General features: G+C 35.4%; 1 protein-coding gene across 1 annotated transcript in view; it reads right to left on the bottom strand.

Annotated features, from left to right (window-relative positions):
- Nucleotides 1-11,453: 11,453 nt before the first annotated feature.
- Nucleotides 11,454-16,722, bottom strand: part of LOC123532611 (uncharacterized) — a 62,149-nt gene continuing 56,880 nt past the window's right edge. The window contains exon 17 of the mRNA XM_053539664.1: nucleotides 11,454-15,440. Coding sequence (XP_053395639.1) covers nucleotides 15,361-15,440 — 80 coding nt within the window. The 3' untranslated portion in view covers nucleotides 11,454-15,360. The remainder of the gene's footprint in view (nucleotides 15,441-16,722) is intronic.

Genomic DNA, 16,722 nt, shown 5'->3' with positions numbered 1-16,722 from the left:
GGGGGTCACATGGTTTAAATACGACTTGTATAGGGAAAAACCTTCAAAAAATCTTGTCTTAAACCGTAAGGCCCAGAGCTTAGATATTTGGTGTGTGGCGTGCTGTATTGGTTCTCTACCAAGATGGTTCAAATCATGACCTTGGGCTCAATATAGGCCGTGCCCGGGTGGTCCCTTGTTTTACATAGACTTATTTGTTTTTGAAGCAATGGCATAGAAATTTGGAGCCCAAGTATAATGTTTGATACAGATTTCAATACTCATCTTGAATAGTCTTAATCGTGACCTACTGACCTACTTTCTCATTTTTGAAGTTACAGAATAGAACTTTGGATCACATGTATAATTTTTGATACAGATTTCAGTACTCATCTTGAATAGTCTTAATCATGACCTACTGACCTACTTTCTTGTTTTCAAGGTACAGCATAGAAATATAGATCAAGTGTATAACTTTTGATACAGATTTCAATACTCCTCTTTAATATTCTTAACCATGACCTACTGACCTACTTTCTTGCTTTGAAGCTACAGCAATGAGATTTGGACCACCTGTATAATTTTTAATACAGATTTCAGTAGTTATCTTCAATAATCATTATCATGACATACTCAACTACTTTTTTGTTTTTTAAACTTTAGCAAAGAAATTTGAACCACATGTATAATTTTTCATACAGATTTTTATACTTGTCTCGAATAATCTGGTTAGAATTACACCCCACTTGGTCAGTAGCATCCTGGCATGGATCTTTATCGAGTTTGTTCAAATGGTTTAGCTTGGCCCCTTGAGCTGAAAATAGAAAAACCTTTAACGACTTCTTTTCATGAACTGCTCGATGGATCTTCATCAAACTTGGTCTGTAACATCATTATAAGGTCCTCTCTCTAATTTGTTCAAATTGTTTAGCTTAATTTATTTCAAGTAGAGACCGTACCATAGCTCTTTGCATACTTTGATTTTTCAAACTAAAGTGATTTTTACAAGTGCACCGGTTACGATAAAAAATGTAAACAACAGACTCTGTCTATGAAACTTTGAAATGAATGAATGACAGTCGATCTTAGTCATAATACTGATTGACAGTGAATGCTAATGACTCAATGTGTTGCAGAAAGGTATTTAGTTTGTAACTGTAATTTCCCATCAATTGAAATCCTCTCAAAACTGGTAAAATAATTACTTATATTTGGCCAAAACTCAATCTGACTAAAGTACATCTCCTATAGGAGAGATCGCCGTGACGTCACGCGTTAACATCTGTTTATCTGGTGGTTGGCAAAACAAATGTTTTTAACACTGTTTGCGTATTGAATCAGAATTTTTAATTTTTAATAACTTTTTTGCTCATTTATGGATTTTCAAAATTCAAAAAGATTTGAAATACTAACGATCTTCATATTTTTGTATCCAAATATCTTTTTTCAAATAATAACCGTTTTAAATGACATATAATTTTAAAAGCGGCGTAGTGATTTTCACAACCTTTAGAAAAACAGTGTAAGTTAAGCGTTCATAATTAATCCATTTTATTTCGAAATAACATTTAAAAATAATCAATAAATTGCTTGTTTTATAACCTTTCCATTGATCAAAAAATTATTTATGTAATTTGTGTTTTAAAAAAAGTTTAGACCGTTAGAAAAACATCACTGTTAACAAAAAAAACATGGACGATCGGCTTCTGCCCACCCGATCACTGTCTTATCAGTTCTAAAAATAGAAAATACACCGGATTTGTATACAAACACGATCTCTCCTATTACGCTACGCATAGGATCTGAAAACGACCTATTCATTGCCTCGTTCTGACGGCTCTTTCGCTAGCCAATCAGAGCCTAGCTTACAACATCTTGCAAATCTACATGTAGCATTGACTTTGATATTTACCATCCTTATGTCGTAATGTATCAGATAGCCGGTTAGCTCAGTCGGTAGGCCACTTGCTTTGTAAGCGAGGGGTCCCGGGTTCGAGTCCTGGAATAACCGCATATTTTTCTTATCCTTTGACAATCGAACAAGTCGTCTAATTGGATAACATAAAAATAGCAATAATGGAAATCCAAAATATACAGAAGACGAATGTGAATAGGTCGTTCTCAGATCTTCGTTTAGAAGATCAAGTACTTTAGTCAGATTGGCCAAAACTCACCGTCTTTGCCGTTCGACAGCTGCAAAAAGGGCAAATATAAAAGATTCAGTGTAAGTAATATTTCACTGGTACTACCAGTTAGTAAGTTCATACTCTGAACAAGACGTCAGAGAAATTTGGGCAGATTTGACCGATTATGGCGTTGGCAGCATTAGATTATATTTTTTCTTTACACAAACAAAGCGAATACGCCGATAATCCGGAGTTCACCGATTATTGTTCCAGTTTACGCAATGTAATCCAGCAATTAAACTGCATAGCTATTAGCTACTGCTGTTATAGGGAAGTGGTAGAGTGTCTGCCTTAGGTGTGAGAGGTCCTGGGTTCGAGTCCCAGTTAGAGCATAACTATTTAGATTCTGCCTAAGCATTGTTTTGCTGTTAATAGACTGTTCCAGATGTTCTAAATTTTTAGCACACAGTATCATGGATCATTATTTAGCAATCCAGATCAAAGTTGAATGTTAAATCAAATGCACCCAATTAGAAAATATTGACTATATTATGTCCCTTTGATGTTTATGCTCTCCATGTTCAAGAAAAGTTACATTTCCTTGATCACAAAATTTTCGTTAACATGAAAATATTAAATGCTCATAACTCCACACTTCTGGTTAAAATATTGTCTATATTTCTGTTTTTGAGAAATATATGGACCTTTGTCTTCATTTCAAAGCTTTTTAACTTCAAACCTGTGATTTGAAAAACTTAGGTACTATCTCTGTATTACCATTGTTATTGTATATGTCGTTATTCTTATTGTATGTTCGATATTATTTTGATAAAAGTCATCATTGTTGTTCAATATCTGACGTTTCTATTTACAAAACGTGTCATTCTTATTTTATGTTATGTGATTGTATTTGTATAGCGTCGCTGTGCTATTTATATCGCGGGAAATCGCACATACAATAAGAATATCAAGCTTTTAAAAACAATAATGAATATACAACAACAATAACGTCTTTTACAATAAAAATTGTAAAAGTTGTTAGTAAATTTAATGTTATCAATGTTTGTGCCATTCTAGTGCACTAAATGCTTTGCTTCTTTTTTAAGTTTTAGTCCAGTTTTTCCTAAGTACAGTGTTTTCTTTAATTTTATCATCTACCCTTACCTTTTGACCAAATTTATGTATTTGATTTAATATCACCCTTTTCATAAATAACTAGAGAGTTAGGGTAAAGAAGGTGTAATTCAGCGACGTCTGGCGGAACGCCAAACGTTACGCATCGCAACGTCGCGACATTACGTTCTATAAAGCTGTTGGAAAGAGCGATGCAGGAGGGCGATACACCGGACATTTTGTTTTTTATTCTCGGCTGGATAATCTTGGTGGTTAAGCACTATATATGCTGTGTATGTGCAAGTCTTTTCTATATGACAATGGGTACATTTAAGAATTTTGAAAGGCATTTCAAAATTCATATATATTTTGAAGACAGCTGTGTATAAATTTTATTTATCATTCAGATATTTTATAACATTGCTGTATTACATACAACGATAGAAGTTATCAAGCGCATTATCATAATAAACATGAAAAAATATGAAAACATTTGATGTTTGTGTTCTGTTTTGTATTGTAGGTAGTAATTATATACTGACAATTTAACTGTTATTGTTTCCGAAGTTCGGAACTCCCTACCGGTATTAACTTGCTCAACATTGGTTACTGACAACATCTCAACAAGTAACAAAAGCGGGTACTTCCAGTTGTCCGATGTTCAAAAACGAAAACTTTAGTCTGACTGGTTGAATCTTTCTATACATCTGTCTGAGTTTGTTTAGATGCAGTAGTTTCAAAAGATAAATTATAGCAAAAACAAGTATTTAGCGGTAGCTCAACCCCGAATATGTTACATCTTCACATGCAGAATACTATTTTTAAGATATATGCAATAAAAATCTTGAAGCACTTAATGAGATACATGCGACACAAACTTTTATGTATATTTTCGACTACGTCAAGGGCCATAACACTGGTCTGACTGTGTGAGATCAAATTAAAACATTTTATTATACCTCTCTTTTGTCTACAATGATAAAATCCCATTACCCGGGAAAGACATATTTTGACTATCAAAAACATTTTCAACCTTTCCTCTCTTTTGTATACAATGATAAAATCCCATTACCCGAGAAAGACATATTTTGACTATCAAAAACATTTTCAACCTTTTTGACACGTGACCAAGCGAAAGTGACTGTCAGGTCATGTGACCGCGCTGATATTAACCCGAGGGCAGAATGTCATCCGAGGCGAAATTATAATATACTCAAATGGAAGTGCTGATAACAATCCTGGGAGGTTTGATGACTCTTGGTCAATACTTTCTGAGATATGCCCGACACTAATTCGGACTGACGGACAGACGGACGGGTGGGCTAGGGCAACACTAATTGCCCCACCCAAACACAACATGGATCATTTCACATAAAAAGAAATCATTTCATATTGTAACATTCTCTATGCAAAAGAAATCAGTTACCGCCAGTTGCACCTTAAATTATACTTAATAACACATCTTCTTAAAATATGTCCTAACATTTCATGCGAGAGAATAAAATTACGGCTTTCTATTTACCGCGGAATAGCCTACAATCTTCTAAGCAAGTAATTTGAAAATTTCCACATATATTCACGTGATAAAGACAACTATGAAATGTAATGATTTGTAAATACAAGAATGAAAGTATGTTTCAGAAAGTATTAGATTTTTAAAGCGGTATGGCTAAATATCTATTTGCAAACAGCATTCGCCGTTTTAGTAATAAGACGTTTGCGTAACATCAGAAACAAGAAATATCTTTAAAAATGATGGTCGGCGAATTGTAATAAGGAAAGAAGTTTATGAATTTTTCATCTAACATTCATCTTTCATCTAACATTTTTCAAATTGAAAAACTGAACACCGCACTTTAAAACTTCAAGGTCTGTCAATTTCAGGTGAGCAATTTGTGGCCCTCTTATGTTGATACTGTTTACTACTGTAACTGTTTATCATAGTCAGTTGTGAAAGCATGTAAGAGATTATGTTCATTTGTTGTAGTCTTGCTTGATTTTAATTGAAGATGAAATCAGTTCAAGAATATTCAATTATGCTTTATACATGTAGTGAAATTCAAATACACAGTTTTAGTTCAGACTTAATTTAATCATTTGATTGTGAAAATGCATCATATAGGTTCTGTATGAATGTTTTTAGATACCACTAAGTCTAATGGTGGTTGAACTATGAAAAATGGAAAGTCCATTTTCTCGTCAGTGAATTATGGTATATATATGTATGTATGTATGAACATGTATATGTACGAGGTGTGTCCCAGAAGTTCGCAGAATAACGTCTTGTTCACAAATGCAAACACCAGTCTGCTTGAAATTTGGTGGGAGTATATTTTAAACTAAGAATGGTTTGGCGATTATAACCAATATTTCATTTTTTTTCTTACTCTTGATATATCAGTATCCATAGCAACTGACCTCCCCGGCATTAATATTGGCATGTTTTTGTTAAAACGTCATCAGTTGATATCACTGACGTTTACAGCATACATTGACGTAATTTCCTGAAAATTTTAACGTCATAGCTGTTTCCGTTCAAATTTCGCTGTAACTTTAGTAATATTGCTGTTAGAAAACAACATCGGCATGACGTCCACACGTGACGTTAAGTTTCGGAGTGTCGTGAAACTGTGCGTAGGCCTTCAGATGTCGCCAGCAGAAACCCTTAAGCTGATGAAAAGATCGACAACGCTTCCGCCATTCGGCATCAACACAGCTTGAGATTAGTGTCCCCAGATTTGAGTTGTTAGAGCATCCACCCTACAGTCCTGATCTGGCCCCAATGGACATCTGTACTTTTCCAGAAATCAAAGCCCAGTTACGCGGCCAACACTTTAGAGATGATCTCTAACCTTATACAAACCACACAGAGAATTGTTTTTACTCCTGACAAAGAGTGGTACATGGAAACATTCCAATAATGGATCAACAGACACTGGAAATGTGGGATTATGTTAAAAAAGTGAACAGGGAACTTGTAATGTAACGTTTTGTTAACGTCATCGAAGTCGTATGTGCTCCGGGTGTTGCGTGATAGGTGATTTCTGTACATTCGTTTACGGATTCATGTTTATTGTAATCTTTTGATTCTTATACATTTATGTTTCGAAATTATTAAAATTTGTCCTCTTGATTTCTTTGTTTAAAATAACCAGTATTAAAAAAGTTATAAAGTTATTTAACAATTCCGCGAACTTCTGGGAGACCCCTCGAATGTATCTGCTAAGTACTTGTACAATATTCCTCATGTAAATATTAATTATTACTCAGATATTTGACGTTTTTGTCACAATAAACAGAATTTTCTTTTGGATTTGGAGTCATGTTTTGCAGTATTTCCCACAATTTTCAACTTTTTGAAATTTTAGAAGTATTTTCCAGGACAGTAATTCCCGGTAAATCCCAGTGGAAAATACCAACCCTGGCCTGCTGTTTCTGACAAGGAGATTTTTAAAGTTTCCATTATACAGGTGTACCTATACGAAAAAAGTGACCAGGCCCCATGGCGGCCATGTTTTTTGACAAATCAAAATAATTTTAACAATCTTAGTTACGAAAGTCACACAGGACCATTTGTGTGAAATTATTTTAAAATCAGGCCAGCAGTTTCAAACAAGAAGATTTTTAAAGTTTCTACTATATTCATTCATGCAGGGAAAAGTGACCACATCTCTGGTGGCCATTTGTTTACGAATTAGATTAATTCGAACAATCTTGGTAGAGGATTACTTTAATAAGGACCATTTGTGTGAAATTATTTCAAAATCAGATCAGCAGTTTCATACTAGAAGATTTTTAAAGATTCCACAAGTGACCACGACCCCCTGGCGGCCATTTTTTGACGTATCATAATGATCTGAGCAATCTTGGTAGAGGTTCACAAGGACCATGTGTGTAAAATTATTTTAAATCGGGCCAGCAGTTTCAAAGAAAAGTTTTTTTATAGTTTCCACTACAGACAAATTAGGTATCAGGTATATAATTTATGAACATGAACATTAAATGCATGTTTTTACTATTTTGCTTCCGTGCTCAAAATAAGGATCTGTAATTTGGGCCAAATTGCTTCTTATTTAAACAAGAGCTGTCCATAAGACAGCACGCTCAACTTTTCTCAGTGCTTGACTCTGAATTAGAGCTGGCATAAATCTGTCAAAATTGTAATCAGAGTTATGAGGATTGTTTCTCCTGGTGTAGACTGTGATAGTAAATAACTATTTTAAGTTTCAAGTCAATAGCTCTGATAGTAACAGATTTTTGACTTTATCAACTTTATCAAAAACTTGAACCAACGGCGACGGCGATGCCGATGCTGGGGCGAGTGCAACAGCTCTACATTTTCTTCGAAAAGTCGAGCTAAAAATTAATCAGAGACTTGCATTTAGCTATTTCATACGTGCACTTAGGCAAATTACTTAATACAGAATGATTGTCTTTATCGCGCTTGTAAGTTTTGAATAACATAAATATAACAAAAAATATTTTGAGAAAAAAAAAAATCTTTTGTTTTATACTTTGAAAAAAATATTCTGGCTTTCAAGTTCTGAAAACAAAAATATTCTGACATTTTTTCCAGTTATGTGAAGGTTCAGAAATAAATGGAAAAAATGCATGGATGATTAGAGGTAGAAATCTACATGATTTATATAAAGATTTTTTATGAGTCATATATAAGTTGAAAATTTTCAATATATTCTGTTCAGATAAATATGCTGCTATATCCTTGTCCCAAAAGTCAGGAAAACGGTCTAATGTCGACCAAAATGCGGCTTTTAGTTTGAAGCATGATATTTAAAGTACTACAGAAGATAGAAGTCTATTCTAGTATCACACTGAGATTTTATAAAATCTACATTTGTTCAATAAAACGGTAAACCATATCATGAGATACATGTTGAAATGTTATTGAATGTTGAATTGCCTGTTATTCCTGCAGTTTTTTTTGCAATTTATGCGCCACAGCAAACCATATTTTAGGCATACAATTATTTTATTTTATGTTATTTTAATTATTTTACTCGTCGAAATAGTACGCGGCATGTACGCGGCATGCGGTGTATGTAAAATGTACTCCTCTGGCGTACAACTGTGTCCGCGGCATATACACAGCAAATACGCAGCATGTACGCCACAGAGGCTTGCTTCTGTAAGGGAATACTTATATCGAGGGTTCAACGCAATAAGGGCGTATCTACATATAATAATCATATGTAGATACGCCCTTATTGCGTTAAACCCTCGATATGTCACTAAAGAGTAATATTTCATGACTTCAGACAGCGTGTCCATGTGTTGTTTACAAACAGTACAACATATGCACTCAATAACTTTTTTAACAGGTTGTGTCCCGCATTGTTAATATCTGTAAATTTCAAATAAAAGTCTCCATTTGATGTACATTGGTAACTAGGTTAACGCGATGATTTTATTTAAAATTAACATGACATATTAGAATTATGGTTTTAAAAAAAAACCAGGATTAGGTCAATAAGATAATATCAGTGTCAGTCCACAACTATAACAACAATGCGGAGACACTTGCTTTTCATTTTCCTATTAAAATCATAAAAACGATGAGTGTCTCTTCAGCACTAATAGACTAAGATGTCTAAAACTGAAATGAAAACAATGTTCAATTTAAAAAAAAAAATCACTTCTTGGGCTTGTTTATGTTACTGACCAATCAGAACCAATGGAACACTGCCTTATTTCCATGTATACGATTACCAAATTCCAAGTAAGCATTGTCATTACTTTCTTCTCTGAATATTTTTTCGGACTTTTTAATATCACAGTTATATTTGTACATTGTATACTAAAGTCAATCCTACAATTTTCATCCAATTCAAACATGAAGTAAACATGTTATATTGTTGGGTGTTTCTTTTTTTTTATGAGTTACCCCCCTTTTTCGGTCTACAGTATTACAACATTTTACTTCGCGTACACCCAGCTTCCATCAAGTTCAAAGAAATATTTTTGGACTTTATAACATTATTCTATCAAGTATTTTTAGGGGTCATATGTCATGTGCAAATGTTGACATCATGCTTGTTGAAATGTATGCGAAAAATAGTACGCAGCATGTACGCGGCACATACACTTTTCACATGCAAATGAGCCTGCGGTGTACTACCCCTGCGGCCTACATGCTGTGTACTCCTGCGGCGTACATTCTGTGTACTCCTGGCCCGAGTCCTGCGGCGTACATGCTGTGTACCCCTGCTGCATACATGCTGTGTACTCTTGTGGCGAAACTGCTGTGATAATGTAAATTCCTTACCCCACCAACTTTCTTATGCAAATGCAGATCATTTGGACAGAAAAAAAAACAGAAAAAAGATAAGTGACATGCATCAATAAGTATTTACCCTTACCAAAATAATGTAGATTGATGTTATCAAATAAATTAGTATGCTTTTCTTCATCCACTTTTCAATGAAATAAATCAATTTTTGTAGCATGTAATTTGGTAAACATCTGAAGAAAATGGCGTAACTGCATCAAGGGGAAACAACTTTAATGCAACTAAATATAAGTGTTATAAATTTCGAAGTATCTGCGGTGTACATGCAGTGTACTATTTTCTTGTACAAGTCCCTCCTGCGTACATGCAGTGTACTCCTTAAATTTTCAGAGTCTGTGCTGCGTACTTGAAGTGTACTAGTGACCTCCTGCGTACATGCTGTGTACTCGTCGAAATAGTACGCGGCATGTACGCGGCATGCGGTGTATGTAAAATGTACTCCTCTGGCGTACAACTGTGTCCGCGGCATATACACAGCAAATACGCAGCATGTACGCCACAGAGGCTTGCTTCTGTAAGGGAATACTTATAATGTCACTAAAGAGTAATATTTCATGACTTCAGACAGCGTGTCCATGTGTTGTTTACAAACAGTACAACGTATGCACTCAATAACTTTTTTAACAGGTTGTGTCCCGCATTGTTAATATCTGTAAATTTCAAATAAAAGTCTCCATTTGATGTACATTGGTAACCAGGTTAACGCGATGATTTTATTTAAAATTAACATGACATATTAGAATTATGGTTTTAAAAAAAAAACCAGGATTAGGTCAATAAGATAATATCAGTGTCAGTCCACAACTATAACAACAATGCGGAGACACTTGCTTTTCATTTTCCTATTAAAATCATAAAAACGATGAGTGTCTCTTCAGCACTAATAGACTAAGATGTCTAAAACTGAAATGAAAACAATGTTCAATTTAAAAAAAAAAATCACTTCTTGGGCTTGTTTATGTTACTGACCAATCAGAACCAATGGAACACTGCCTTATTTCCATGTATACGATTACCAAATTCCAAGTAAGCATTGTCATTACTTTCTTCTCTGAATATTTTTTCGGACTTTTTAATATCACAGTTATATTTGTACATTGTATACTAAAGTCAATCCTACAATTTTCATCCAATTCAAACATGAAGTAAACATGTTATATTGTTGGGGGTTTCTTTTTTTTTTATGAGTTACCCCCCTTTTTCGGTCTACAGTATTACAACATTTTACTTCGCGTACACCCAGCTTCCATCAAGTTCAAAGAAATATTTTTGGACTTTATAACATTATTCTATCAAGTATTTTTAGGGGTCATATGTCATGTGCAAATGTTGACATCATGCTTGTTGAAATCTCACGAGGTAATAAAAGCAACTATTACCAGTAAGCAGTTCAAAATAATTTTACAGAAATGATTGTTGGGTGACCCTTTACCAAGAATGTTTATATTGTTCTATTCTGATTGTTTACACAAACAGCCACCATACAACAAGGTCATGTTACCTTATATAAGTGTAGTAGAAACTGTAAATATCTTGTCAGAAACTGAAGATTTTGAAATAATTTCACACATAACCATAACCAGATCTGTTTCAAATTATTTCAATTATGTCAAAAGATGCAGCAATCAGTTTGTGAATTATTTTGAAATCTGGCCTGTGGTTTTTGATAAAAGGACTTTTAAGTTTTTTCCCTTTTGTTGTCATAGAAAGCAGAGTTCTGCTTTGAGTGAATTTCTTTACACAATTTTTAAAGAGGACCACCTTAGGAACATCTATGCCAAGTTTAATCAACTACCACTAATTGCTTTTAGAGGAGATGTCACTTAAAGAAATTGGTGATACCAACAAATGACAAACTGTGAGTGATCACAATTATAGCTCACTTTGAGCATGTTGTGTTCTGATGAGCTAAGAACAAAAACACTTGATAAATTTGAACAGTTGTTATTTCTAACATATCATAACCACTTACAGAAATAGTTAGCAACATGGAAAATACTCGTATGCAAGTATGTTTTAGTAAACTATACATATTTTTAACTGTTGTTTGTACTGGAATCGTCTGATTCAAGTTATTCCGATGCTTGTTTTTCAGGTCTTGGAGAAGAAAGTCAGTTTTTACGTAAAATTTAATAATGTTACCAAACCTGTGTCAAACAAGAGGGCCACAGGACCTCAGTCACTCACCTGACCTTGACCTTGATGTGTCAAACAAGAGGGCCACAGGGGTTCTAAGTTGCTCACCTTGCCTTGACTATTTGACCTTTAATATCTGTATGACACACTGAATCAATAATGGTAACAACCGTGTTTAGTATAAACAAGAGCTGTCACTATCAGTGACAAATGCCCCCAAAGTGTGCCCAAGAATGCTACAGTTGTCTGCGCAAAATATGTCCAAATAGTTAGGTATGAATCCTTTTGTGACCTTGACCTTGACTTGAGAGACCCGGGTCATAAGCGTCACACACCTCAATATGGTTAACATTTGTGTCAAATTATTTTGAAATGTTGAAGTTACAGCCTAGACAAGAATTTACATGGATGCACAGTGCAAATTAACTCATTATGGGGAACATTTGTACACAGTAATTTTAAAATCACTTGAAAAATGGCAGAGTTATGGACCAGACAAGAAACAGACCATGTTAACCTTTGACTTCTAAGTGTGACCTTGACCATGGAGCTAGGGGTCTGGGTCTGCGCATGACACATCGTCACATTATGGTAAATATTTATGCCAAGTTATTTCAAAATCCCTTCATCAATGGCAGAGTTATGGACCGGACACGAAACAGACCCTGTTAACCTTATGACCTGTAAGTGTAACCTAGACCTTGTAAATAAGGGTCTGGGCCTTGCGCATGACACATCTCTTTATGGTGAACATTTATGCCAAGTTATTTCAAAAGCCCTGTATGTATGGCAGAGTTGCAGCCCGGACAAGAATTTGCACGGACGTACGCACATACACACACAGACAGACAGACAGTGCGATTTTAATATGCCCGCCTTTGGGGGCATAAAAACTTAAGTGCCCTCATTTAAAACAAGAGGGCCAAGATGGCCCTAGGTCACTCACCTTAGTAACACACCATAACAGTGTAAACAAGTTTTACCTAGTGATTTCATGGAGACAAATATTCTGACCAATTTTCATCAAGATTGGACCAAAAATGTGGCCTCTTGAGTGTACACAAGCATTTTCTTTGATTTGACCTAATTTTTAACCCCACATGACCCAGATTCGAACTTGTCCACAATTTCATGAAAACAAACATTCTGACAAAGTTTCCGGAAGACAAGTGGCCTCTAGAGAGTATATATTAGCTTTTCCTTTGATTTGACCTAGTGACCAAGTTTTTAACCCCACATGACCCAGATTTGAAATCGTCCAAGACTTTATGATAACAAACATTCTGACCAAGTTTTATGAAGATAGAATAAAAAATGTGCCCCCTAAAGTGTAAACAAGCTTATTCTTTGGTTTCAAATCAAAGCATAAATGAAACCTCTATATGGCTGAAAGGGCCAATATAGAAAATTTTTCCCCTTTTAGGGGCAGTAACTCTAGAACCCATGACGGAATCTAGCCGGTTTTCGAAAGGAATCAAGATTATTGTGACTTAAGTTTAAGTGTAGTTAAAATCCAATGTAAAATGTCACTTCTATCGTGTTCACAAGGTAAAATTAACAAATTTTGGCTCTTTCAGGGGTCAATCAGGGGCCGTAACTCCGGAACCTATGATTGGATCTGCCGGATTCATTATGGAATCCAAGATCTATTGTTGTTAAAGATATTTTGCAAGTCTGTATCAAATCAAACTATAAATGAAGACTATATGGCTGCAAAAGCCAAAATAGCAATTTTTGGCCCTTTAAGGGGCCATAACTCTAGAACACATGATGGGATCTGGCCAGTTTTCGAAAGGAGCCGAAATATTATGCCAATACAAGTTGAGTGCAAGTTTAATTAAAATCAATTGCAAAATGTGGTCTCTACCGTGTTCACAAGCCAAAAATAGCAAATTTTGGCCCTTTAAGGGGCCATTACTCTGGAACCCATGACAGAATCTGCCCAGTTTTTGAAAATAACCGTGAGATTATGCCAATACAAGTTGTGTAAAACTTTAATTAAAATCAATTGCAAAATGTGGTCTCTGTCGTGTTCACAAGCCAAAAATAGCAAATTTTGGCCCTTTAAGGGGCCATAACTCTGAAACCCATGACAGAATCTTGCCATTTTTCGAAAGGAACCGAGATATTATGCCAATACAAGTTGTATGCAAGTTTTATTAAAATCAATTGCAAGATGTGGTCTCTATTGTGTTCACAAGACAAAAAATAGCAAATTTTGGCCCTTCAAGGGGCCATAACTCTGGAACCCATGATGGGATCTGACCAGTTTTCGAAAAGAACCGAGATATTATGCCAATACAAGTTGTGTGCAAGTTTTGTTAAAATTGATTGTAAAATGTGGTCTCTATTATGTTCACGAGAAATTGTGGACGGACTACTACGGACGGACGAAGGGCGATCACAAAAGCTATGTGACAGGTGAGCTAAAACAACAGCTGTCAGTGGACAGCGTGCTCGACTATTCTCAGTGCTTGATAGTATAATATAAGCTGTGAGTAAAACTTTAACATTACGATAAGCATATTCTAAGTCGAAAAGGGGCCATAATTCAGTCAAAATGCTTGATAGAGTTGCCTCCTCCTTTTTACAGACTGGAGTCATGATGGTAAACAAGTATGCAAAATATGAAAGCAATATCTCAATGGACTTTGAAAATATTTGGGGTGGTACGCAAACTTAAACAGTTATTCTAAGTCGAAAAGGGGCCATAATTCAGTCAAAATGCTTGATAGAGTTGCCTCCCCTTTTTTACAGACTGGGGTCATGATAGTAAACAAGTATGCAAAATATAAAAGCAATATCTCAATGGACTTTGAAAATATTTGGGGTGGTACGCAAACTTCAACATTTATTCTAAGTCGAAAAGGGGCCATAATTCAGTCAAAATGCTTGATAGAGTTGCCTCCTCCTTTTTACAGACTGGGGTCATGATTGTAAACAAGTATGCAAAATATGAAAGCAATATCTCAATGGACTTTGAAAATATTTGGGGTGGTACGCAAACTTTAACATTTGTGTGACGCTCACGCCGACGCCGGGGCGAGTAGGATAGCTCCCCTATTCTTCGAATAGTCGAGCTAAAAAATGGAGGAAGGACCTTACAAGGATGCTCAGACCAAGTTCAATGAAGGTCCGCCAAGCAGTGCAACGGAATAAGCCATTTAAATTTCAGTGTCCCCTTCAAAGAACCAATAGCCCAGAGGACTTAATAAAAATACTTAAGACTAAATTTGATGAAGATCTATCAAGCACTTCAAGAGAAGAAGTTGTTTAGTCATATTCCTGTTTTAAGCTCTAGCGGCCCAAAACAAGTCAAGGAGACAGCACTGAGAATGCGTAACATTTTCTACTGATTGAGGTGCAATGTGGCGTAAATAATCAACCTGTAAATGCATTATTAGAAATAAGCCTGAAAATATATATCTATAACCAGTTTTTATCAAATGATTACAGTCAGTCATACTAAAAATATATATCAGGCCGTTGGTTCTTCACAAGGCAAATTTTCTACAATTAACAACCTCATTTTAGTTCACTGGAAACAAAGAATTCACATTTTCTTAGAAAGTACTTGCCAAAAAAGACCAAATATCAACATAACTTGTCAGTAAATTTAACAATGCATTTCTTAAAACTTGCTTTCTTAAAGTGTATCTGGTAAAATGACATTTCAATATAAATATCATTAATTAATGTTTAGCTATCCACGGCCCTATTTTTCTTCTTTTTCTTCTTCTTACTTTTTTGTGGTTGCTTCTTTTCACCAACTTTGGCATCTAGAATAAAAAAAAAACAAGAGCTTTTTGTTAAAACACATATGCCTATTGGATGTAAATGAAAATTTCAGTATCAAGTACACTGTCACCTTGACCTAATGACCTCACACACAATAAAGTTGTCTACCTGACAACAGGCTATTATCTGTTGAAGGTCCAAGCATTCTAAAGTTATCGACATGGTACCACATTTTTAAAGGCTAAAAGGACAGTCTGTCCTTTGAATTCATGACTTTAAAACCAAAATGGGTAAACTAACGACCACAATATCCTATTAACTTTAAAGGACATAGGCCCAAGCAATCTCTAGTTATAGTTCAGAAAGCATTTACTGTGATGTAAGAGGCCTCTACTGAATGAATTTGACCGCTGTAAATAAAGCCTGTAAAGCGCAGCAGACACGGTTTTGTCGAGTCTGTTCATGTCTTACACACCCCCTACTACTGGCTTAAACTGAATTTGGTGGTGGTCACTCTGACCTTGATATTTTGATCCCAAAAATTATAGGGGTCATCTAATGACCACAGGCAATCATCCTATGCAGTCTGACGACTAGGCCAAAGCATTTTTTAGTTACTGACCTGAAACTATTTTCAGTCTTGAGGTCACCTTGTCCTTAACCTTTGATCTACTGACTCCCAATACAATAGGGGGGCAATTACTGACCACAGGTAATGATCCTATGATATTTCACCATTGTCAGATCATTTTCTAGTTATTAATTGGAACCAACTGGTCTACCAACCAACGGACTGACAGATTGACTGACCAACTGACTATGAGCTTTGAATGAGAGCAATGAAACACTGGGTTGACTCAATGATTTCATATCACCAGAAAATATAGCACAGAGTTCAAGTACAAGGAAACTTTTTACTCCAACATCCTCCTGTTTCTGCTCTGTAACTGTTTTCAGTCTAAATGTGATGTGATCCAGGCAATCATTTTATGAAAATTGTTAGCTGTAGACTACAAGCCCCAATGTAAATGCAAACAGAGGTCTTTTATCAGTTACAGACTGTCTTGTGAGATGAAGTTTGACAATCCTAGGCCCAGTTCTCCACAGACTGATCAGAAACAGTGTCACTGTGACCTACTGACCCCCATATTTCTGGTACCAGCTTGAAGGTTTAGTACAGTACCATTAGGTGATATCTTAAGTAAAATATTTTACTGCAAAGTCTTGCACTGATCTGTTTCCTTACATTAAATCTAACCAAAATTGGTGGCAGGTATCCTGACTTAACAAATCTGGTAGGTGGTCAACAGCCGAAGTTTCATG

The sequence above is a fragment of the Mercenaria mercenaria genome, chromosome 3 (genome assembly GCF_021730395.1).
Source record: "Mercenaria mercenaria strain notata chromosome 3, MADL_Memer_1, whole genome shotgun sequence".
In the NCBI taxonomy this organism is placed as follows: Eukaryota; Metazoa; Mollusca; class Bivalvia; order Venerida; family Veneridae; genus Mercenaria; species Mercenaria mercenaria.
Note: the sequence above shows the minus strand (reverse complement) of the source record. Positions and strands in the feature narration are given on the sequence as shown.